The 25,799-nt window shown below is 35.6% G+C and overlaps 1 protein-coding gene across 1 annotated transcript in view; it reads right to left on the reverse strand.

Moving 5' to 3' along the window:
- Positions 1-25,799, reverse strand: part of BBX (BBX high mobility group box domain containing) — a 242,479-nt gene that overhangs the window by 10,249 nt on the left and 206,431 nt on the right. Inside the window, exons 11-12 of the mRNA XM_044670112.1 lie at positions 14,743-14,832; positions 2,464-2,661 (exon numbers count right to left, since the gene is read on the reverse strand). Coding sequence (XP_044526047.1) covers positions 2,464-2,661; positions 14,743-14,832 — 288 coding nt within the window. The remainder of the gene's footprint in view (positions 1-2,463; positions 2,662-14,742; positions 14,833-25,799) is intronic.

Below are 25,799 nucleotides of genomic sequence, written 5' to 3' on the forward strand. Positions count from 1 at the left end.
GTCAAAGCAATGTAATAGTTTCTTTTTAAATTTATTTAAAAATTTATTTGTTTGTTACATTACAATTCCCAAATAACTTCCTCCTTTCTTATCTCCCCTCCCTGCTCTAGAGAAGGTATCATTCAACAAAAAGATATATGGGGTGTGTGTTGTGTGTGCATGCGAGCATGTGTGTGTGTGTGTGTGTGTGTGTGTGTGTGTGTGTGTGTAAAACTGTCTTGCTTTTTTCTCTTTTATCTGTTCTTTCTCTGGAGGTAGACATACACAAATCATTCTTCAAACAAAATTTTTGTCACTGTATATAATGTTCTCTTGGTTTTGTTAATTTCTCTCTTCATAATTTCATGAAGCTCTTTCCACGTTTTTAAAAATATTAACCTGCTCATCACTTCTTAGAGCACAGTAATATTCCATCACAATCATATGTTACAACTTATTTTAGTTATTCCCTAATTGATGGGCATGCCCTCATAATTTCCTGCTCTTTGCCACCACGAAGAAAGCTGCTATAAATTTCTTAGAACATACAGGTTCTTTTCCTTTTTCCCTGATCACCTAAGGAAATAAATCTAACAGTTGTATTTTTGGGTTAAAAGGTATACACAGTTTTATTAACCCTTTGGTCATAATTCTAGATTGCTCTCCAAAATGGATGGATCAGTTCGCAATTCCAATACACAATTCCAGTGTATTAGTTTCTTTACTTTTTCATATCCCTTCCAACAGTTGTCATTTTACACTTTTATCATTTGAGCCAATCTGATAGGTATAAGATGATATATGTCATATAAGGTTTTGATTTCTCCATTCAAAACCTGTTCATATCTTTTGACTATTTATCAATTGGGCAATGGCTCATATTCATATAAATTTGACAAAGTTCTCTCTCTGTATTTTAGATATGAGACCTCTATCTGAGAAACTCTCCATAAAATTCCTCCCTCTCCCAGTTTTCTGTTTTCTTTCTTGGTTACATTAGTTTTATTTTTAATAAAATCTTTTTAATATATTCAAAATCATCCATTTTATATTATCCAATGTTTTCTCTTATTTACTGATAAATTCTTCTACTGTCCATAAATCTGATAGGTAATATGTTCTGTTCTTCTCATTTGTTCATAATATCTCCCTTTATGTATAGGTCATGTATCTATTTTTTTCTTATCTTGATAAAAGTATAAGGCATTTATCTATATCTAGGTTCTGCCAGACTCTTTTCTAGTTATCCCAATAATTTTTGCCAAATAGTGAATTCTTATCGTAAAAGCTTAGATCTTTATTTTGTCAAGTATAAGGCTATTATAATAACATTTGTCCATGATATATCTGTTTTGTTCCACTGATCTTCTATTTCTTGACCTGTAGCAGATAGTTTTGATAATGACTGCTATATAACATAATTTAAAATCTGGTAGTGCTAGACCTCCTTCCTTTGCAGTTTTCCCATGAATTCTTTTGATATTTTTGACCTCTCATTCTTCCAAATGAATTTATTTTTTCTAATTCAATAAAATAATTTTTGATAGTTTAATTGGGATGGCATTGAACAAGTAGATAAGTTTATGTAGTATTATTATTTTAGTTATATTAGCTCTGCCCATCCATGAACAATTAATATTTCTCCAGTTATTTAAATCTGGCTTTATTTATATAAAGTGTTTTATATGTGCTCATATAGTTTATGAATTTGTTTTGGCAAGCATACTCCTAGGTATTTTATTCTATCTATCTACGGCTATTTTAAATGTGTTATCTCTTACTATCTCTTCTTCTAAAACTTTGTTGGCAATATGTAGAAATGCTGATTATGTCTCTTTATTTTATATCCTGCTACTTTGCTAAAGCTAGTGATATTTTCAACTAACTTTTTCATTGAATCTACAGGATTTTCTATATGTACCATCATATCTGGAGTTAGTAGCTAAAAAGTCTGACCACTGGAAAACTTAGCTTGCAATAAAGTGAAAACGTGGTGGACCATGAGATAGACCAAATGTCCTAATTTTTTTAATTTTAGCATCTGCAGAAATAAATTAACCAGCTTGACTTTGTGGATCCTGGGTGGGAGAAAGGAAAAATGTAGAGGACTAAATAGTCTTTTATCTTTCAGAGAAACTCAGATATTTTCTTTTCAAAGAGCTGTTTTTGTAATCCATAGGATGACAAATAATTTAGATATTTTAATAGATCCGTTCCTAAAGAACTGTTAAAAAGACAAAATTTGCTCTTAGGCTTATCGTAGATTTATGCAATCTGTTAAAGTGGCTTGATGAAGAATACATTCTACCTCCAATGACACAATACAGATTCATTTTTAAAATACCAATATAGAACTGACTTACAGTCACTCCCTCAAGGACCCTATTAAATCTGGCAGGTTTTGTTGACAGTTGTTGGCTTCTTTTCTATGATCAAGGGCTACCCCATAGTCCCCTTTATCATTATAAATCTCATTCTCCTTACCCAAAGTACCTCCTGCTGGTGACACCCGGCCATCTGCTGTCCTGACAAGATGTGTGATCTTCGTTTTCCTTGCTTTCCTCTTTTGGCTGCCAACCAAAGGCTCTTGCATTGTTGTTGGCTCTGGAGTGTTTGGAACTGATGGGGCATCTTTAGTCTTGCGGGGAGGCTCAGTGGTGTTTTTATCTTCTGAAAGTATGGCTGAAATAGGCCAACAAAATAAGGAGTTATAAATTAAAACTAGGGGCACAAACATGACAGACTACAGAAACTCATCCATATTTTGGCCTATTTGAACAACTTTCATATGCATAAGTTGATATAATATCATTAGTAGTGAAAGGTCAAGTCTGGAAATATGGTTCATGATCTTAGAAAAGCAATTTGTGTTGTCCACCCAAAGGAAATGTTTCCCCCCACCCCCAAGGAAAGGTGCATTTGGGGCACTGTTTGCAAAGTGTTTGGGGTTTTCTGTTTAGTGGCAAAGGTAAATTGGGTAAATTTCTCTCTTTCTTGAGTACATGCAGATTAAGGTAGTGTTCATTGAACCAAAAGAGGCTGCTGCTACCATGTTTGATTCCATTACCTTAGAATGGGCTTGGAAGAAACTTGGTGTGTGGGGTGGGTCTCAAGTTTCTTTTCCTTTCTTATCCTTAGGCATATCCTCATCCTTGGATAATCCATTTAAGAGTTAATATGTTTGTAGAAATAGAAAAGGGCTGGAGTATTCACCTCCTCTTTTATAGAAAAGGAAACTGAAGTATAGGGAAATTACTTGCACAAGATCACATAAGTAGGGATATGAGGAAAGCCTTTTGCAAACTGGCAAGCATTTTATAATTTGGGCTATGATTGTCTCTCTCTCTTTTTTTTATTAATGTTTTCTACTTAGGAGGGAAGAGTAGGCATTGATTAACCCAGTGTAGGAGTCTTATATTCAGCTGAATCCAGTTGAAAGTGTTTTTAATGGAAGATGGGAAAAGAACCTATTTCACAAACTTTCATTTTCACCAAAGGGGAATCACATAACAATGTATCCATGATGCAATAGTAATAAAGCTATGGTTTATGGGGCAAGGGCTTTCTTCCTAATTTGGAAGGCAGAATGAGTTCTTTTTCTCAACAAAGCCATTTAATGATCTTTTTTCAAACATACACTGATTTTCAAACATACAAACGTTCATAGCTTGGAATTAATGATTTATAAATAATGGTATCAGAAGATTCCAGATTCAAATCCTTCCTTCACATATACAAGCTATATGGACAAGTCATATAACTCTGGTCCAGGTAATTCTTCTCTGACTAAAGGAAAAAAACACCTAGTTATTTTTTTATGTGATTTCCATACTGAGACTTTCCAAAAACAATTAAATCACAGAACCAGACTCCTCACTCTATCCCCAAATTAAAAAGAAAATGTTACATGTACATTTGGCTCACATTTAGAGTTAATATTTTGCTGCCCCATCTTTTTTAAAGAGGGTTTATGGCGGGATTAGGGTGAAGTGAGGAAAAAGGCCTAGGAAAAATATCTTTGGCTAATACTGGGACAATATAATTTGGCTTTCCTAAAGGCAACTTCATTTTCATTGTCAAAGGCTCAATTCGAGACATGGAGATAATTCTGCATGGAGAGAGCAAGGGTGGATCAGTTAACTAAAAGATGTATTTTGATATTTCATGGAAATAAAATATGAAGATAAATGAAGGTGTTATTGGAAGGGGTTTGTAGAGGTAGAGAGAGGAAGAAGACAGAGACAGAGTTGAAGAATACAAGGACAAGTTAGGAAAAGAGTTAAGAGTGTGTATGTGTGTGCGTGTATGTGTGTGCAGGCACGCAAGCACACACATAGGCCAGATTTCTTTTTATTTTTTTCTTCTAACTCTCCAAAGAGTAAGTCTGTCCCTAGGGAAGGAGCATTATGAATTCACAAGGCCTTTAATTTTGAAAGTTACAGCATCTTATCCCTGAAAGTCTTGGAAGGCTAAAACAATTTGCATTTACTCCAACAGAAAAGATGCTAAGCAGAAATCACTCCATGATTTGAGGTTTGGCCTCTTGCCTAGATGTAGAGTAATGAGGAAATACAGGAAAATTCCTGCTCCTAAACAAATACTTTGGCAATGCTTTGAAACATTCTTGTCAAGCAAGTCACCAGAAATTGGAAGGGGGGAAAAAGGCTCCTTTCAAGTTATACGATTGGACCCAAGCCAAACAAAGTTCCCTTCACAATATGAGATTTTTATTTTCTGAGTGGGCCAATTATTTGGGTTTATAAAACTTAGAATTTCATGTCTGGGCTATCTTAGAGCAATATCTTTGTATAGTTTGTGATTTAAGAAAAAATATTTGGAAGGAGCAGCAATATAATAAAAACTGCCTAAGGGGAAAAAAGACATTTTAGATGGGAATATACCAAAAGAAAAACAATCACTAGGCCAGTGTTGAAAAGTTAAGGCTTTACATAAACTTAAAGAAACTTTAACCAGAATTAACAGGGAAAAAACCCCACTAAATAACCTCCTTTTGCATATTCATTTGTCCCCCGAGTTCTCCATTTCCTAGTTTATAAATTATTATTCCTGTTAATGATATCAAGGATAAAACAGGGGATGTGTGTATGTGGGGTTGGGATGGGAAGGAGAAAGTGTTGTAACTGATACTTCAATATATACTACAGAGATGGCTCTTCAAAAGCAACTTCAATCCTTCTTACTCCCTCAGAAATTCTAGAATTCATTGAGATAAACCAGCGACAAAACTTCAGGCAAGTTAAAGAAAAACTTTTTGAAAGAAAACTTCTTGGATGGCTAAAGAAGAGGTAGCTGTGCTGGGAAAAAAAGACATGTAAATGGAAGAAAGTAGAAATTTTTTTTCCTCCAACATTTTCATAGGGACCCCTAACCTGAAACTGAGTTGCATGATCAATTCTGGGCAAGGATCAGTTTCACAGAGAAATTTCAAGCCTCCAGTTTGTTCTGTGATTTTGAAACATAAGATAAAAAGAACACTTTCTTGAGTTGGTGCTGAGCCAGCAATTGGGGGGCTGCTGGGTGATACAGTGGAGAGCATGCCAGACCTTGAGAGTCAGGCAGATCTGAGGTCTTATCTTGCCTCAAATGTGACCCTGGTTAAGTCACTTATTCTCTTTCTGTCTCAAATGTAAAATGTGAATAAAAATAGCATCTACCTTATAGGGTAGTTGTGAGAATTAAAAAAGGTAAGATTTGTAAAGTTCTTAACACAGGGTAAGCTCTTACTATTTGGGACTCATGGTTCCTTTTACTTTGTTCTAGAGTGGACAGTGGACAGTGGACAATAGTAAATCTGACAGGCATTCGGTAAAACCAAGGGAAAGGCTTGGAATGAAAGGTAGGCGCTGGCCATGGGTACACACAATATATACCAGAAGCTAATCATTAAGACTGGGTCTTGGCTAGAAGACCTAGTGGGTAGCCGTGGCTCATAAAATATTTAGTTAAAGTGTCAATGGCCTAAGAATTGGGGGAAAAAATGAGGAAATGGGAGATATAAAAGAACCACATATCAAAAAAGGCCAAGGAAGAATCAAGAAATATAGTTATGACAACATGAATGAGGTAGCAGTGATGAGAAGGTTTTGAATCTGAGGCCACTCTAATCTAGATGGGAATCCTTCTGTTTGTTTTCTGCTGATGTAAAATCATTTTTTTTTTAAATTTTATACTTACTCCAGGGGAAGGGCTGTCTGAGAGACAATACAACATCATAACTAGAGGACCCGTCTCAGTGTCAGAAAGACTCTGAGTTCAGGTCTTGACTGATTCAAATTGGCTACGTGACTCCAGGAAACTCATAGCCTTTAAGTTCATAAGTAAATTCTTTTAAGACTAAAATGTTGCAGAGCAAATGCCATTCTGCATTGGTAGGACTAGCTTCCTCACTGAGGGTCCCATATGCCAATGAAAATAGGTTTCAAAAGGACAGCCTAGTTAAAAACAACAATAACAACTTAAAGGAAGGCTTCCAGTACATGGGGTTGAGTTTCTATTGAGTATTTATGGGTAGAGATGGTCAAAAAATTACACAGGTTAACAGTGTAAGGACATGTAACCATGGCAAAATACTCTAAATTATTTAATTAAATAAAAGTTTTCAAATTTTTTTAAAAAAAAACAGTGTAAGGAAGGGCTGTCTGCAATCAGTTTTGCTGGCATGAGTAATGGTGGGGAGATTTTATATCCAGAAAAGGTGTTAAATCCTAGGTCTGAGGACACTTGTTGTGTAAGACTTTGCAGACTAAAATATAATTGGGAAATGTTTAACAAAATAAATAAAAATTCAATACAATACAAAAAATAGTAATCTGCTTGGGTAGCTCAGTGGATTGAGAGCCAGGCCTAGAACCAGGAGATCCTAAGTTCAAATCTGGCCTCAGACACTTCCCAGCTGTGTGACCCTGGGCAAGTCACTTCACCCTCATTGCCTAGCCCTTACCACTCTTCTGCCTTGGAGCCAATACACAGTATTGTAAGGGTTTTTAAAAAAATGGTAATCTGTGGTTTTCTTAAGTCATTAGGTGGCTCTACATGGATCTGTTTCTAGTTGAGTTGTACATCACTCCATTGCACTAAAGGGCTGAGGGTCCTTTGGTGGACCTTGTTCAGGAGTTGAGGAGGTAAATGTGGCTGAAGGGGTGACAGTAGAATAAGGGTAAATTAAAAATAAGCACTGATTCCTAGTCACTTATAATTTTGACCTTGCAAGAGTCTCACTCTAAAACCCAGTGCTCTTGAAGGAAAATGACTCCAGTTTGGCCTTATCCAATGGAGAAGAGATGAATCAAAGAGAAATACAGAGAAGGGAAGAATATTCACAAGACTTCAGGACTTAGAGCTGGACAGGTCTTTAGAACCTTGACCAGCCACCTCATTTTATAGTGGAGGAAAATGATGGTCAGAAAAGTGAAGGGGCTTGCCCAAGCCAATGAATGTCATAAGTGGAGCAGCTAAGATGTGTAAAGATTAAAATTAATATACAATAACTGTTCTATTTTTAAAAAGTTTATTAATAATAACGAAAGTAAAAAGCTAGCTAATCCAGCCCCAGTCCTGAAAGAAGACAGAGAAAGATGTGGGGCCACACCCAACTATATATAAAACGTGGCCACACCCAACTATATATAAAACGTGACTATGCAACATGGTGGAGAGATTAAAGGGGATTTGGGGAAATACTAAAAGGAATTCTGGGGGACATAGTTCAAAAGATACAAAATTTCCACTTATACAGATTCAGACCCAGGTGTTTTTTCAGTCCAGTGCTCTTTTCATATAACAAATATTTCAGGGAGCATAATCTCTTTGCTTGCCAAGTAACTAGGAAGTGGTGAGGGCTGTAAAATAAAGATCTGTTTAGAGAGGCAAATACATTTCAAAACAGAATACAAAGATATCAAAAGAGTTGCACAGAAATGCAACAATAAACTTCATTATTTTATAATTGTTGGCCAGATAGGGGAGGAAACGACATCTTTTCTTTTCCTTTTAAGGTAAATAAATGACTGTATGTGTGCAAACATGCATGCACAGTAGTAGAAGGGAGTAGGAAATAGGGTGCCCATCTATAAATAATTAATAGCTAAAAGCTATATAGTATTTACAATGTGTTAGCCAAAGTGCTATACACAATACAGATATTATCTCCTTTGATTCTCACAATAAACATGGGGTAGGTGTTATTATCCTTGTTTTCTGGATGAGGAAACTGAGGCAAAGAGAGGACTAAGTGACTTATCCAGGGTCAGACAGCTAGTAAGGATCTGAGACCATTTTTGAACTTAGGTCTTCCTGGCTCCAGACCCAGTGCTCTAACTACTGCACCAACTATCTACCATATACTTTCAGCTTTCCTTTTAGTGTTTAAGAAAATATGGACAGTTACCAAGTTCTAAGGGCCAAGTCCAAAGATTTGGGGCTTTAATAAACAGCCCACAATTATAATATATGTATATTTCAGGAGCAAAAAGAAAATGTAAAAGCCCTTGAATCAATATTAAGAACACAGCAAAGAGAACATCTTGCTTTCCAAACTTTGTTCCCCAGAGGAGGGAATATGGGTTGTGGTTTTTTTTTGGTTTTGTTTTGTTTTTTTTGATACCCCTCAGCCACTAGAATGCTCTGGAGTTGTGAATTCACATTGTAAATGGAGATTCAAACTCACACTGAAATTATGACCAAATCTGGAATCTTACTGCCTTAGGTTAGTCTCATAAGAGTTGAAACAGCACTCAGGTGTTTGATGAAACATGAAAAATAAATCAATGAAACTAATCTAACTCATCCTGGGAGGCATTAAAAATCACACAGCAAGCCCATTCAAAATGGAGGGCAGCAATTAAATGGCCTGGGTAATACTGATCCTTTTTAGGAATTGAAATTAAAACCCCTGGCACTTTTTAATTTTTATTGAATTAAATGAAGGAATCTAAAAAAAAAAAAAAAAGACTAACTAAATTGAGATGCTACAATCAGAAGCAAGCCTGTGCTTCACTTTGTCTTAATAAAGAAACTTAATTATAATTAAAGCATACAAGGAGGGCAGTGTAGCTCATCACAGAAAGAGCTTGTCTCTCTCACATGCTTAGAAGTGTTGATCCTGGACAACTCTCTATAATCATAATGTAAAACAGCAGAGGAAATTTCCTCACTGGGAGTTCCTAGACTAGTGTTTCCCAAACATTTTTTCCCTCAATTGCCTATCAACAACCAAAAGGTGGTTATGGATCCTCTGAGTAATAAATTATATTTCTCATAACATTCTGTATATTTACTATTAAAGGCATCATTAAAATATTTTTAGTATGAACCCCTCAGACTACTAAACAGGAATCACTTCCCTCCTGAGGGAAACCACGGTTCTGGCCAAAAGCAAACAAACAAACAAGATAAATAATAGTTACAAACTATTGATGAGTTCAAGAAATAGAAACACTAGAAACCACTGGCTTTTCAGCCAAAGCAAGTCATAACAACACCCTTCTTAAAACATAAGTAAAGTAGTAATGCCAGACTCTTTATAATTCATATTTCTAGTACTTTAAATTTCTCTTTAAAGCCAGTCTAAGACATTTTATTTATAGATGTATACATTCAGCAAATGAATTAAGCTAATTTAAACTGGAGAGATCATGGCAGGCAGGAACAGAGAAATGTCTAAAAAATTAAAGCTTAATTTTAAGAATTTTAAATGCATTACAAAGGGCTGGTAACTTTGATAGAAGGGGTAAAACCTGGATGGCAATCTAAATGCTGCACAGTAGAGGTGTAAAAGAAACAATGAAAGGTTTGTTACCCACTACAATAGAATCACTGATTTTGAGCTGAAAAGGGACATTTAAGGTCATCTATACTAACTCCTTCATTTTATAGATAAGGAAACTAAGACCAAGAGAAACTGAAGGATTTGCCCAAAGTCACAATGGTAGTAAATGGAAAAGTTGGAATTTAAACTCAGATTCTCAGATTTCCAAATCTAATATTCCTCCCACTATCAATATATTGTCTATGCATGGATAACCAAAAGCTCAGTTAAGCCAATACTCTTAAGTAACAGTTTAACATTTCCTCTATCAGTCTGCTAAGACTAGGATGACTAATAAATTTATATATTTAGACAGATTTTGAATTTCACCTTCTGTTACCAAAATGTCTTCAGGAGAGACTTTCTAATAAGTAGAAAAGTGACCAAACAGAGAAGAAAAGGACCTAAATAATCTACAAACTGGATTTGTTGCTGTTTATTAGTTTCAATTGTGTCAGCTTTTGTGGCCTCACATAGGGTTTTGTTGGCCAATATACTGGTAGTGGTTTACCAGTTTTTCTCCAGCTGATGTTATAGATAAGGAATGGTAGCAAACAGAATTAAGTGACTGGCCCAGGGTCACACAACTAGTAAGGATCTGAGGCCAGATTTGAACTCTGGAAGATGAATGAGTCTTTGGGACTTCAGGCCCAGCACTCTATATACTGCACCACCTAGTTGCCCTACAAATTACATACTTATCCCTCTAAATAAACTAATGCTGAATGTAATCTGAAAAATTACAGTTCATTTAAAGTTGCTTGTAATTTTTTTTTTTGGCTGAATCAGGAATGAATCAATAACATTCACTTTTCTTTGCCTTGTTAATAAGTAAAAATTAAATCTCATCAGCAATAATAGCTTCAATGAAACCTTCCATATCAATTTTGAGAGCTTCAGAAAATCAATTTTCTTTTGGGTTGAAGATAACTACTAGCAGGAAGAAAAGAGCAGGAAGCTCTGGTTGGTGAATAACCTAATCAGGAGAGGCACAGGGACCACGAAATCATAGACTATTAGAATCTAGCATGATTGTAGAGAGCATCAAGTTCAATTTCTTTATTGGACAGTTGATATAACTGAGGTTAAAGGAGGTGCACATGCTCGAGGTCCCATCTCATTAGAGGAAAAGTCTAGAAACCAAGTCTTCCAACATTAAGTTTAGTGCCCTGTCTCGACGTGTAACTGTATAGTTCATTGGATATTTTATATGAGATTGCTATTTTATAAGTAAAATAATGAAAAAAGAGAGATATATGTTAGACACGAGCCTTCCATCTTATAGGGCAAAAACAAATGTTAAATATTTTTCATGCTAATTAAAATGCAAACACTTTTGGAGATCAATTTTAGGCCAATTTATTCTTTACTATTTTCCTAATTGAATAAAGGAGCAAAAATAGCATGAAATGGACTGAGGGGAGAACTATGTTCTTGTTCTGATTCTGCTACTAACTATCACCATTTGGACACCAGCAAGTCCTTCTCTGGGCTTTAGTTTTTCCATTTGTAGAATGGGGAACTAAATGATTGTACCTTTTGGCTCTATTTTGTTCACAAAATTATATGTACTAGTTAGAGGGAACATTTTAAACAATCTTAAAAAATAATATTGATTCAGAGGCTTGGGACTTGGATATTAGAGTCATTTTAAATATAATACTGTGAATAATTTTTGTTATCCAGTGATTTCAGTCATGTCTGACCCTTCATAACCTCACTTGGGGTTTTCTTGACAAAAATACTAAACTGGTCTGCCATTTCCTTCTCCAGCTCATTTTATGGATAAGGAAACTGAGTAGTAAGTGTATGAGAGCAAACTTGAACTCAAAACCTGAGTTTTTCCTGATTTCTGGCCCAGTACTCTTATCTACTATAAAAGGGAATTCTTTGTTCTCTCAGAATTTGCATTTGTGAAAGGGAATCCTTTATTCCCTTTATTTCTTTTAAGTTAACACTAACTTAAATACTTCTACTTAGATTGTGAAGATAGGATTAATTCTCCTTTTCCTACTTTTGAATTGAATCAACAAAAAATTGAACACCTTAATTAGTACTATGAGAAGCTAGCAAGGTACTGCCCTCTGGGCAGTGGTAGACAATTTGGAAACTGTGATTGGCCCCTGTGAAGAGGATCAAGGACAAGAAGTCACCATAAAAGCAAGCCCTGAACTCCCTCAGAGCAGATTGTCTTTGAGAAGATAGTCTGAAGAGATTGTCTTCTGGAGATAGTCTCCAGACCAGAGAGTCTTCCAGGGAGCTTAGCTGGAGACTATGACTTGGTTCATGGGCTTGGAGCTTGGCTTCAACTTAGACTCTTGACTCATGGACTACTTGTTGGGTGAGTGAAAGGCTGACTCCTTTCCTAGTTTCCCAAGAGACTAGCTTCCATCTATGAGGAGGCTACCTGGTTACTCACTACACCAGCCTTCCTGGCTGAGAGCTAATTAATCCCTGCCTGGATTAAGCAGACTTGGAGCAAAACATTTAAGTTGATAGGATAGATAACTTTTCTATCCTCCTCACATTTCTCTTCTTTATTGTTTCCTCTATTTGTAAAGATTTGTAAATAAATTTCTGACTCAAAATATAATATTGGTGACCACATAATTTCATAAAATTGTCTATCCATTAATTTTCACCTTTACACTACTACATCACCTAGCTGTCCTATGATTAACTTAAAAAAAGAAAATGAAAATACAATCCATGAACTTATTGTTACAATTCCTTATATCACTACAGCACAGAATAAGCTTGAGAAATGGGTTGGGAAAATGCTCCAAGTCTGCCTTATCAACTCCTCTCAATATAATAACAAAAAACTCCACACATTTATAATATAAACATTTCACCTCTATGCTATTCCAATTTTGAAAGCATCTAATTTCTCATCAATGTAGAAATTATTACAGTGCACTCTTGTTAAAAAATAATTAAGCCAAGAACTCCAATTAGCCTTCTTTCCCATGGGAGCTTAGTTTTTCCTTTCAAAATTGTATATACATATTAGCTTTAGAAAATGAATTCAGGCCTAATGCTGACTGTAAGACCATATTATATTGATCAATTATATTCTTACATGTTTACATTCACTGGAATATGGCATTTGGAGGTCAATATTCCCTTTTTCCACCTGAATGAGCTGAATGGGGTCAAAGGTAAGTTATTTATTTTAACATTTATAGACCTTTTCTAAAAACAATGAAAAACAGAGGAAGGGAAGCTTTAGCTTTAATGTACATGAATACTTAAAAAAAATCCAGCTATAGAAACATTCTCATAAAAATAGGAGTTTTATTTCAATTAATGAATTACCAAAATAATTCACCAACTAAGGGGGGAAAAGTAATACTGGCAATGGATTAAAATAATGCTAAATGAATTTCATTAATTATGAACTGTATGGTTATGTCAAGGTCATGTTAATAAATTAGTCAAAGAAACAAAGATCAGTTTGGAGGAAATCAACACTTAAATAGTACACATCATTTTTCTTTTTTTTTTTTTTTCTTCTTTTTTAAACTCGTTCTAACTTAGTAAACTCAAAGATAGAAGGGCAAGGGCGAGGCAAATTGATCAGAGTTAGGAAGTGCCTGAAGCCAGATTTGAACCTAGTTCCTTCCAATTTCAGGTCTGTGTCACTTAGCTGCCCCCATCATTTTTCAACTTGAAGAAAATAACTTATTAAGTAGACAAAATAAAATGAAGTAACGTTTTAGCTACAAGTATATACAAATATCCACATGCACAATTATACAGAGACAGATACGACAAGGTCATTCAGAGTTAAGCAACACAGAACATTAAGTCATTTAAGTATAAAACAAATTCATGGCTGAGTATGTTCACAATAGATCATGGCAAAAGTATTGTGCAGTGGGATAGGAGAGCATGAAATAAATGGAGGAGCCCAATGAAGCACTTTCAATTTATGGGACCATATATGGGTCAGATGAGAGGTTCGGATTAGGATTTAAGAGGAGCCCAGTACAGCTGGGGAATCAATGGCATAAGAGTAAAAAAACCTGGGTTCAGTTGTGTTTCCTTTTGCCCATCTATCCACTGCCATTTTGCTAGTCATGTAAACATGGGCAAATTATATCATATCTCTGAGCCTCAGTTTGTCATCTTTAATTTAGGATAATAGTACTCAACTACTTTCCTCACATGGTTCTCATGAGGAAGGTCCTGTGTAAACTGTAAACCATTATATAAGAGTAAGTTAGTATTATTGCTATCAAGAGACACAAGATTTAACTACAAATAGAAATTAATCTTAATATGGGTCCAGAATTAATTCAGAAACCCACTAAACAGACAGAAATGGGGCCAGTGCTTTAAGGAGAGGAATCAGCCTACAGAAGGATTCAAGGAGAATTAAAATTTGGAGGCATTGGAAAGGGAAATTTGTTCTGTGATAAACCATAGAGATGAGTAAAGAAAAGAAGTGAAGTAAAAAATAGGGAAGGGGTGAGGAAAAAGCACCCCCAGCAATGATTCTGTAAAACACTTTTACATGAATATCATTTGTGACAACTGACAAAAGTTGGGAAAATGAGGTCAAGGAAAAGAAATGATAAAGGCATGGATGAAAGCTTTTTTAATTGAAAAAAGTCAACAATATGATCAAAGATGAAGGGAAAACCTGACTGATGGAAAAGAGCATCCATAGGCCATCCCACTCCAAAAAAAAAAAAAAAAAAAGGTAGCCAATATAGGATCCAAGTCTCTGGTGCTGAGGTTTTTCTGAAGGAGATCCTTCTACCCAGTCAACCTTAGACCATGGAGAATTTTTTTTACTATGACCTAGCCAGGAGCTGATGAAGATGAAGCAAGCAAAAAGGAAGGAAAAGGGAGTGGCTATCTGCACAGAAGAATGTATTCAGACAGAAGGTGTCCAAGAAACCTTAATGGAGGATGGAATTCACGAGTACCTTTTTCCGGAACATTAGGCTTCTCCTTTTTGTGCTTATATTTGCTGACAATTTTGTGGAATAGGTTCTTTTTCTGAGACTGGAATGAACCTACAGACAATATTAATATAAATACATTTTTAATGAGCAATCTTTTTTAAAACAGAGAAGTATCTTGTGATGTCAAATGATTATCCACCCCCACCCAAATGGGCCCAATGAGACATCAAGCTAAAAGGAAGCCCCATTTTGTATCTTTACTTTTCTAATGGAAGAACAGATAACAAATCTTTCCCTCTTTGGACATAGAAAGGGTGAATATTTTTGTTAAGAGTTTATTGGGAAGAGACTTTCTTTAGGGCTAATACAGACTGGGCTTCCCCAAGCAGAAACCACACAGATGTAGGAAGTAGAATTACATCCCGTAGCTTTTAAGAAAGGCTGTTGGCAACACAGGGGCTTTACCCTGTAGTCCGAACAAAGATTCTGCTCATAAGAACAAATAAAACACCACAAAAGAAAGAACAGTGTGAGCGTAATCTTTCCTAGCTTGCTGAGGAATTATACTAAGATGACTCTTGGCTTTTCACAGAGAGCATGTTATCTTTTCAAGACATCTACAGACTGTATAATAACTGACAACTTTTTTCCCCTTAAAGTTACACCAGGGGCTTATTACAGAGAAGAAAGAATGACTTGAAAAATCAAAATGTTTGTCAGGTTTTTCTTTTTTTGGAAGATGGGGCAAAAAGAAGAGGGGAGAGAAGTTGCTGTGAAAATTTGTTGGGAGAGAGTCTTTGTTTCATCAGACAGCAGAGAAATGAGCATTTCAGATATAAACCAGAAAAAAATCTAAAGTAGTATTAGCTTCCCAAAAGTAATTACATTTTAATGGCTTATTGGGGCTATTCAGTTTTATATATGGTGGCCTTTTACTGTATAGATGAAGTTGACATTCCTGACTTACCATCAAACAATATTTTCTCCAGATATGGTGATATGTCTGGTTAGGGTTAGATAGACTAGAATGGGTCCATTCTTATTTTGAACAAGGTATGCAAGGGAAAAGGTACTACGTCTGACACATATAAGAAGAATCCATATGTCAAGTCTGTATGGTATGGCCATATTTGTATAGATTTGGCCAATATATTTCACATGTCAAAAAATTTACTCAAGCAAACATATTTTATGCTTTCTAGAAAATGAAATTAATTGGACAATCAATTTAACATGGTACTGGTGTAAAATCAGATTCTGTGTCAATGAAGGCAGAAGGAAGAAGAGAAAGAATTTTGAGATCTCTCAAGATATTTTGGATATTAAATTTTTCTAGAAAGATGATTTTAAAATACTCTATGGTAATGGTTCAAAAGGAAGGGAGAGGGAGTAAGCATTTATTGAGTACTTACTATAGGTTAGGTGTTGTGCTAAACACTTTACAGATATTTGATTGTCAAAAGAACCCCCTGTGAACTAAGTACTATTATGATTCTCATTATACAGTTGAGGAAACTGAGGCTGAAAGAGGTTAAGTAACTTGCCTGGGGTCACACAACAAGTACCTGAACCTTGAATGGAAGTTAGTTCTTCCTACTCCAGGCCACAAAACTCAATCCACTGTGCTATCTAGTTGCTTTTAAATAAAGAAATAAACTCTACATTCATTACAATATAAAGCAGAATTCCTTGACCTTCTCTGTGTCATGGATCCCCTTTGTCCAACCAGTAAAACTTTCTGACCTCTCCTCAATTTATTATTTTTAAATGCATAAAATACAGCAAAATCCTGGTTAAGTGTTAACAATTAATCCTTGTGAAGTGGTTGTATTATGTGAATGCACTGCATAACTTCACTGGGCTGGAACAAATAAGTACATTTAAAAAAATTATAACTTTGAATGTTTTAAGTTCAAATACATGCAACTAGGTTATGGTACTATGGAAAGTTCTTATTGACAAATTTTACTTCAGGTAAACCAGCATTCCAAAAAACCCCCACTTATATTAACTTTACTATTCTCTCCTCTCTCTCTCTCTCTCTCTCTCTCTGCCTTCTCAATCCCACAAAGAAACAAACAAAAAAAACCCACTTCCAACTAAAAGCAGAACAAGAAACTCAGAAAGACACCAGATTGGGGGTACGGAGTGAGACCTCCAGTGCTGAGAGGAGAACTTTGCTATTCTCTGCAACCCCATGTGTCTGGTTCTTTGTTTTCCCCCTCAGCCCCAAGTGTCTTGTCTTCATGGGTATTTCATTTTACCTATGTCCTTTGCTCCTCTGTCCCTCATCCCTACATGTCCTTGAACATTGTGCTAGATCACCTCCTCCACTGGGAGAGATCCCCCTTCATTCCTGCCTCCCTCTACCCCTTCCCCATGTCCACTGGCCAATTCAAATTACACAAAAATCACTTTATGTATAGATTAATGGAATGGCCCACTTACTTACATAAAGTGAAAACTGCCTTTAGTCAGTACCTTGATATAAAAAAACAAAAGATTATGGAAGAACAAAAGTTTAGTGACCCCATGAAATCTACTCCTGGACCCACACCTCTGAACTAGAGACATATGGAGGGTGGAAAATAATCAGCTCTAGAGTAAAGGTGCAGTATATAAAAATAGGTACAAAAATAATATTATGGAATGATAGGTCAGACAGTGAAGAAGAAAAGGTTGTAAGCATAACACCTGAGAAAAGCTGTGAGAATTCTAAATAGTACAATTTATCCAAGGACAATGCTAAAGGTGGATCTTGAAAGTTGTAACATGAAAAAAAAAGGTCATTAAATGGGATTTTATAAGTGGAAGAGAATTTTTATAAACGTATTCTCTATTGAGAGAGGTAGGGGGAGGGAGGAAGAGAGAGGGGGAGAGAGAGAGAGAGAGAGAGAGAGAGAGAGAGAGAGAGAGAGAGAGAGAGAGAGAGAGAGAGAGAGAGAGAGAAAGACTCAGTATCATTAGCTCCCTTGATTACCTCCTCTTCCTTACTCTACTGAATTCTTCAAAGATTCCACTGTTCTGTGACTCTTTTCCCATTCCCCCAATCAAGCCAAATTGCTCTTAGCATAAACACTATCTCTTACTTCATGCCTCATTCTTCAACATCTCTAGACCACTTTCTTTTCCCACTCTACAATGAGACCCAACCCTACTAAACAATTCTCTTAAAAGTGACCAGGGTTCTAATTTATCAGATACATTGGTCTTTTCTTATCCCTATCTTGCCTGAAAAACCTTCAAAACATTATATTGTTGGCTAATATCCCTCTGGATAATCTTTTCACATTTGGTTTTTTGATGCAAGACTAAGGTTACTTATTTGAAGGTCCAAGGAATCCATGAGTAGGTTTTAAGGAGTTCATGAACTTTGATAGGAAAAACTACTCCTTTATTTCTACGATCTTTTGGTTTACTCTGTAATCCTATATATTTAATTTTATGTAAAAAATCATTTTGAGCACAGATCCATTGGCTTCATCAGACTGCCAAATGGTCTAAGACTCAAAAAAAAAAAAAAAGGTTAAGAACACATGCTATATAGACTAAGATTTTGCACACACCATGCAGCTTGACTGGAATGCCCTGTTGCTAGTTCTACCTACTAAACTACTAACTATCCCTTTAAAAGTCTTGGCCTTTTATGAAGCCTTCCTTGATCCATAATTGAATGTTATCTCATTCTCCCTTGACTCAGCGTAGCCCTTTGTACCTCTACTACAATATTTATTGTATTCTTGTACTACAAATATTTCTATACACGGGGAAGCTAGATTTTACAGTAGTTAGGGTTCTATACCTAGAGTCTGGAAGTCCTGAATTTAAATCTGGTCTCAGATACTTTCTAGCTCTGAGAACATGAGCAAGTCACTTGAACTTTTTTTTGTCTGTTTTTTCAACTGTAAAATAGGGATAATTTTCCACTGTAAAATAGGGATAATAATAGGATCTGCCTCTCAGGATTGTTGTGGGAATCAAATAAAATATTAATTGTAAAGTGCTTAGCACACTGTAAGAGCTATATAAATGTTAACTACAATTATCATTGCCTTCTAAATTATAAGAGGTGGCTAAGTGGCACAGAGGATAGATAGAGTGCTGGGCCTGAAGGCAGGAAGACCTACCTTCTTTGAGTTCAAATATGGCTCCACTTACCACCTATGTGATCCTGGGCAAGTCACTTAAACTCCTTTTGGCTCTGTTTTCTCATCTGTAAAAAGAGCCTGAGCAGGAAATGGCAAACCTCTCTATTATCTTTGCCAAGAAAACCCAAATGGAGTCATAAAAGAGTTGGATACAACTGAAATGATGGAACAGCAACTAAATTATAAACTTCTCTAGGGTTTGGATTATATATTTTTCGTCCTTGGATTTCTCTTCCTCTGACTCTCAATTTTGTTGAATAAGTAATGTGTAAGCTCTGGCAAAAGTGTCTGTTCTGTCCTCTGCCATCTAAGAGGATGCCAAGTATCTCATTGACCTATCTTTCTAACCATCAAGAATTCAGAGTAAGTGAGGTCAGGGCAGGAAAGGCTAGAGAGACCCCCCCCCCATTTCCTTATTTACCAAAAGGACACAGTCATAAAACATCTGCCAAGAGCGTAAGAGTTAATGGCTTCATAAAAAAACAGAGTGAACATAATTCATCTAAGGTATAGCAAATGCACCATGAATAGTCTATACTTTTAGGAAAAAGATCATTAGTAAATAAATAGTTATGACAGTTGGCAGTTAGTGGAATGAGGGGGGTGAAAAATAACAGCTAGAAGACTTAATTGCTCCAAGAGATAAAAATATATGGGAATGAACACTTCCTTATCTGTTTACTTTTTCCCTTTTTTTCTGACACATCAGAGTAAAAGGATCTACTTTGGGGGGGTGGGGTCACCAGTAGGCTCCTCCTAGTTACCCTCAGGTGGGACAGATGAGTCCTAAATCCACTGAGTTATTAAGAAGATGCAAAAAGAATAGTAAATATCCAGAGCAGCAGAATGGGAGGCTCTTTTCCCCTGCCTCCACCATGAATTATTCTTGGGAAAACGTGTTTTAGCTAATGCTGTTCAATGAAGGGCAATTTTTAGGTTTTTTTTTCCCCCATGGAGATTTCATAGGAAATTATAAACATATACCTCAGGTAAGTATGTACTTTACTCAGAAACACACAGAAAAGCATTTTCAAGAAAGAAAATGACACCATTTATAATAATTAATGATACCTCATTGACTTCTAAGACTTGGGTGAAAAAAGCCCTAAATATAGGGACCTCATTCTTTCTCCACCTTTCTCTCTACAAGATACCTATATTACTAGCTACTGTCATGAATTTGATGCTCAAACATATTCCTATATGGATGGGGCCAGGCAGCCAGAGCAGAATTAATGGAGCCAAAAGAAAGCAGCAGGTGGGCTTAGAGGTACGGAGAAGGAACAGACCTTGGGGGGATGCAAGTAATAAGTGGGTTATTATGAATTGAAAAACATTATATTATCACAAACTATCATGCCCAAATCCAGGCTTTCTATTATCTGATGCTTAAAAATAAGTTCTAGTTTAAAAAAAAATCTTTCTTCAATGAGAAATTTTATCTTAAATTCTTGACTATGTACAGTCTATAAATACTCAGTGGCCAATTAACATGCCCACAGGGCACTAAAGAGTTATAAAATGTCTCCAGGGACTATACTTAACAAACATGGGCTTTCTCCTAAGGATGTTGCAAAAAACAGTTTTTAAAAAAGGTGACTCTCCGGGGAATGTGGTGAATACAGACCAATATTTTGTAGTAATCTCTGTTGTAACCCCTAGGACTGAAGGATTAGTGAGGGAAAAACGTCATACCATAAGCTGAGAGGAAAGAATAGTTCTATGAATATCGGAGAATGTCCAGAAATATCAACTTTTTAAGGAATTGTTGAAAACAGTTAATACTGTAGCAAAAATTAGAAACAATATCAGTGATATTAACAGTGTGATGATTTGGATGGCTCTTGGGCAGGTGAACTAATTGGGTTTGGGTTTTTCATTACTGTAGTTGGAAATAAATATGTTAGGCAGAGTCGTAATGATGGAATGGTTTTGAACATAGAAATATTATAATTCTATGATTTTAAGTGACAAAAAGATTAGAGGTCTTGTTCTTTGCTCACTCTCCCACTTTTCTGAAAGATGCAGAGGGAAATAATGATATGGGTCCAGTAAAATAATGAATACCTCTGGGAGAGGTATATTGTCAACTGCTTCTGACTTCTATAATGGTGGATATGCTGCTCTACGATTAGACCCCTGACAGATGAGACTGCACTGAGCCCAATTAAAGCAGAATGAGGAGGAGGTTCCATTCTTGCTTAGTTCTCTGGCTTCCTAAGGAGTCAGAAAATATCTTTAGTATGAAATGCAAGGGATTCCACTCTGGAATGGGGCTGTCAACAAATCACAGGAAGTCTGGTTCTAACAGTGGAACAATATGAAGGTGGATTTGTATGCCCAGAGGGTATGGATGGATGCACATAGACTGAGTTGTATAAACCAAAAAAGGTAGTCACAATTGCTTAATAACTAGGTTGGTTTTGCAAGCATTAGGAGGAATTCTCATTAGAGAAAGAATGGGTTTTTCCTGAGCATGGTATGATATGCTGCAAATTTATCATAGTTCTAAAGAAGAGATTATATGCTCAATTCCTAATCTGTTAGACCTACTACTTCTATTACTACTTCACTTTCCAATTATTCCTCCTCCTCCCCAGATTTTTTCAATCAGTTTCAGCCTTAAAGCATAAAAGAATTAAACCAAAAGGCAGGGATTAATATGGCCAGAGGGAAACAGAAAGGAGTAAGAAACAAAATAAAAACTAAAGTCAAAGGAACAATGTGAAGAGAGAGAAGCAATGAGAAAGTACAGATAAAGAGAACAGAATAAAATTATTTACAATGTTCATTTAAATAAATACTGTGCAATGAACTGGAGACTACCACTTTATATGACAACTGCTAAACAATTTGTAAGGAACCTTGAATCAGGCATTTTTAAAAGCCAGCAGTTAATACATTGTAATTTATAAAAAATTTATGGTCAAAAGACTTCTAGTTAAAACCAAGGTCTCCATTTTAAAGGTAAATCATAATTGTTGGACATGTGGAAAAAATAAACTTAACAAGTAAGGTAATACAATTAAATGATTGTATTGGATATTGGTTGGCTGTAGGTTTCCTTAAGTCAAGTCAATACACATTAATTAATTGCCTACTTTTAACCCAAGTTTACATTGCCTACTATATGGTAAGTATGAGAATATATGGAATAGCTAATTGCTGCAGATTATTTGCAAAAAAAAAAATCTATGCTTATAATCATATTTTTGCTTCCACTTCCACCATAAAATTGGAGACATGTTTCTACAGTGAGATGCTTTTAAAAGAGAGGAGAAAATGGAGACAATTCATCCATGATTCTGTGCCTAGAGCTCTCGTCAGTTGGGACACATCCCTTTCCATTTCACTCACTTGTTCAGACCAGGAGTACTGGGCCTAATCATAAAAAAGCATTAAAGAAGTTAACAGTCACCTTTGAGGAGATAATGTCTAGGAAGGAACTGGGACATCCTTAGAATCTTTCAAGTGGTCTATCTCTTTCTCTCTCAAATGCCACAGGTTCAATGAGAAGGGTGTGGATTTTTAATCACTTGCTAAAAAACAATGGAGTATTTTGAATGGTTTCTGACAGAGTTCATTCTGCAGTAATAGAAGATCTAGAAAGGGAGAGATTGATTATCTGGAATGCTACATGCTTGGGAGATCATTGGGAGAATGTAGCAGCAGGTTCTAATAAATATGCAACTTTGATGATAAAAATTCCATGTATCAATATAAAACAGTGGTTCCCAAACTTTTTTAGCCTACTGCCCCCTTTCCAGAAAAAATATTACTTAGCCCCCTGGAAATTAATTTTTTTTAAATTTTAATAACAATAGGAAAGATAAATGCACCTGTGGCCATCACCACTCCCCTGGATCGCTGCAGCACCCACCAGGGGGCAGTGGTGCCCACTTCGGGAATCACTGATCTAAAATAACATGTGTAGAGTAATTTCTCTAGGCAGCATGGTGTATTACATAGCTAGTTAGCCAGGGGACCAGGAGAACTTGAGTTTCAGATCCTACTTCTTTGTTCTGGCCAACGAACCAGCCTTCAAGATTCTAGGTAGTTCTCTAAGACCAAAAGATGATGCCAACATGCAACATTTGTCATGTGTTTCCTTAGAGCAGTGAAATCACAAGTCCATTCTCTATTCTCTATCCCTACTGAAAAATTCTATATAATCTATTATACATATTTATATAGCATCTTATTTGTAAATATAATACAATAAAAAATTGGAGCAAGGGGACAAATGAAGTATTCCAGGATATTCTTCTACTAATGATCCTATTAGCAATTTCATATACAATATACAATAAATATTTTTTATGCAAAAAAGCAAAGGGTTCAGATCTTATGGGAAAAAATTCCTCTCCATCTTTTTTTCCCACTAAAGAGTAGCTGATTATGGAGCAGCTGGTACAGTAATTCCATTTAAAACTTGTAGGCTAGTATACTAGTGCTATGTTGGCATCCTAATGCCAAATTATAATCAGTTACAAACATATTTCTATAATTAGTTTGCTAAATACAGCCTATATTATTAATTACTTTTAAAAAAGCCAAACGATACTCTCCTCAATCTGAATAAGTCAGAGTAAATAGAAAAAAGAGAAAACAGTCATGAAAATTTCAGAGAAATCTAAATCTAAACTTCTTATACAGAACTAATGATTTGCGGTTTGGGAGTATGCTCTTTTGGGTCAAAGGAGGAATAAGGCAATGGTGTACTATGAAATATGCATTAATAAGAGGCAAGGCAACATCACAAGATGCTGGACACCTCTGTTAGCATATGAAAACAAAAGAATACAGACAACCAAGCCCTCAGAGAGAATTTTATACAAAATATTAGAAAACAAATCCTAACTTCCAGATGGGCATGTTAACCCATCTACATGTTCTAAAAAATATGGTAAAATCAAACAAAAACCTTAAATCTCTTGTGCCACATTCCATTCACCAACTTAAAGTTCTATACTAACTGTCTCAAATGAGGACAACATATTCTACATAACAATCATTTAAAATCTATTTTTTACTTGTATGAAAGCTGGTAATTCCAAGTCTAAAAATAATTGTGGCTAAAAAACTCACAAAATCATCATCTTGCCTGTTGGACCACCCTCTCCTATTCTAAAACATTTCTGGAGAAGAAGCACAATTTCCTTTGGTAACCCCATTATCGTGCGTAACTATCCATCTGTTAAAAAGTTTCTCTTTATACCTAATGTAGACATTTTGGGTGACCTAGTTCTGAGTGCTTTATTTTCCCAAATCAGACATTATGGAGGCAAACTTAATATACATGGAGGCAAACTTAATATATACGTCAGCAATTCTTTTGGCACTTTATTCAGAAAACTTATCTTTATTAATGAGGTGAGGAACCTGAGTCAACTCTTACCTTTTACTGCTCAAATAGTAATTTAAATTCTCCCTCTCTAACCCTGTCCACAACCATAAAAACCCAGTTATTTAAGTCATCCAGTTCTTTTTTGTGTTTGAATCTAGACCTTAATGAGAATTTTAGTCTGGTTTTTATCCCCCTCAGATCTGAGGTGAAGATGGTGAAAGTTAATATAAGAAGTTTTACCCATTAGGGAAAGAAACTGCAGTCTCTTTTTTCTGCTTTATATAACTTAATTGTGTCCACACAACCCTTCACATGATCTGCCCTCTCTAGACTGTGCAAATCAAGATTTAGGTTTGCAAAATTCCAGGAAAAAGAAAAAAATTAAGATGACAATGACATTATGCAAAAAGTGAGGGCTGATCTATGGCTTAAAACAGACAACAGGCAATGATTCTACAAAAGATTTTCAGTTAATTTCCTGACAAAATATATGCACATTGGTATACAGAACCAGGAAGTCACTTAATCCTGTTTGCCTTAATTTTCTTATCTGTAAAATGAGCTGGAGAAGGAAATGGGGGATTTTTGCTAAGAAAAACCAAAAATGGGATCACAAAGTGTCAGACACAACTGAAATAAATGAATGACAATATACAGAGGCAGGTGGTGAACAATAATAAATAATAAAATAAACTGATGATCAGTTTTATGATTTACTTTATGATCAGATTTGCTGATTTGCTAGTACTTTGATCTTAAGAGGTTAATAGCCCTTCCATACCAGCTGGACCATTGTCCTAAGTTCAACTTAAGGGGGAAAAAAGGCTAAGTTCATCAAATTTTGAGTGAAATGTTCCTAGTAGAAAACAAGTCATGAGTTGCTCTAACAGAGCCTAGACCTGGCAATGTATACTGTGATGTAGCCAAAAAAAAAAAGTAATTATTTAGCATTAAGAAGAAACTGAGTTCAAGTTCTGGCTCTGACATTTACTAGTGAAGATACAATTAGAAAGTTGTGTGATTTCTCTAAGCCTCAGTTTCTACAGTCATAAAATGAAGAGGATAAGACTCACTCTCTCTACCTTGCATTGTTATTAGGAGGAAATTATTCTCCGAAATATGAGTTGTTTAATTTAAGAACATAAAATACATTCCTGATTTTATTACACAAAAGTAATTTGGTACAAGTATTAGGAGTCACTAAATATACAAAATGGATAGATTTTAAAATTTAGCTTTTTCTGATAAAGATAAGGAAGAAATTTATCTCCTTAAGTAGGGAAGGGAAGATAAAAAGATTTTCTCAAATTACAAAACTAATACAATAGCTGAGTTAACATACTTGGAACATCAATGTAATATCCACTAGATCAATACTGCCAGGATGAGATTGCTTCTATTCATTTGACAGACATAATTACTGGGGTAATGAATCTCCTGTTTTATAGTTTCAGTTTGTCTTATATAGGTGTTAACTCCCATAGCTATGATAGATGTGCAGCAGAAAAATTCTATTCAAGCAGCAGTTTCTGCTCAAGAAAGCCTCAGTACTACAAAATGTGGCTAATCTGAGGGTTGGGATG

Source organism: Gracilinanus agilis, chromosome 3 (genome assembly GCF_016433145.1).
Source record: "Gracilinanus agilis isolate LMUSP501 chromosome 3, AgileGrace, whole genome shotgun sequence".
In the NCBI taxonomy this organism is placed as follows: Eukaryota; Metazoa; Chordata; class Mammalia; order Didelphimorphia; family Didelphidae; genus Gracilinanus; species Gracilinanus agilis.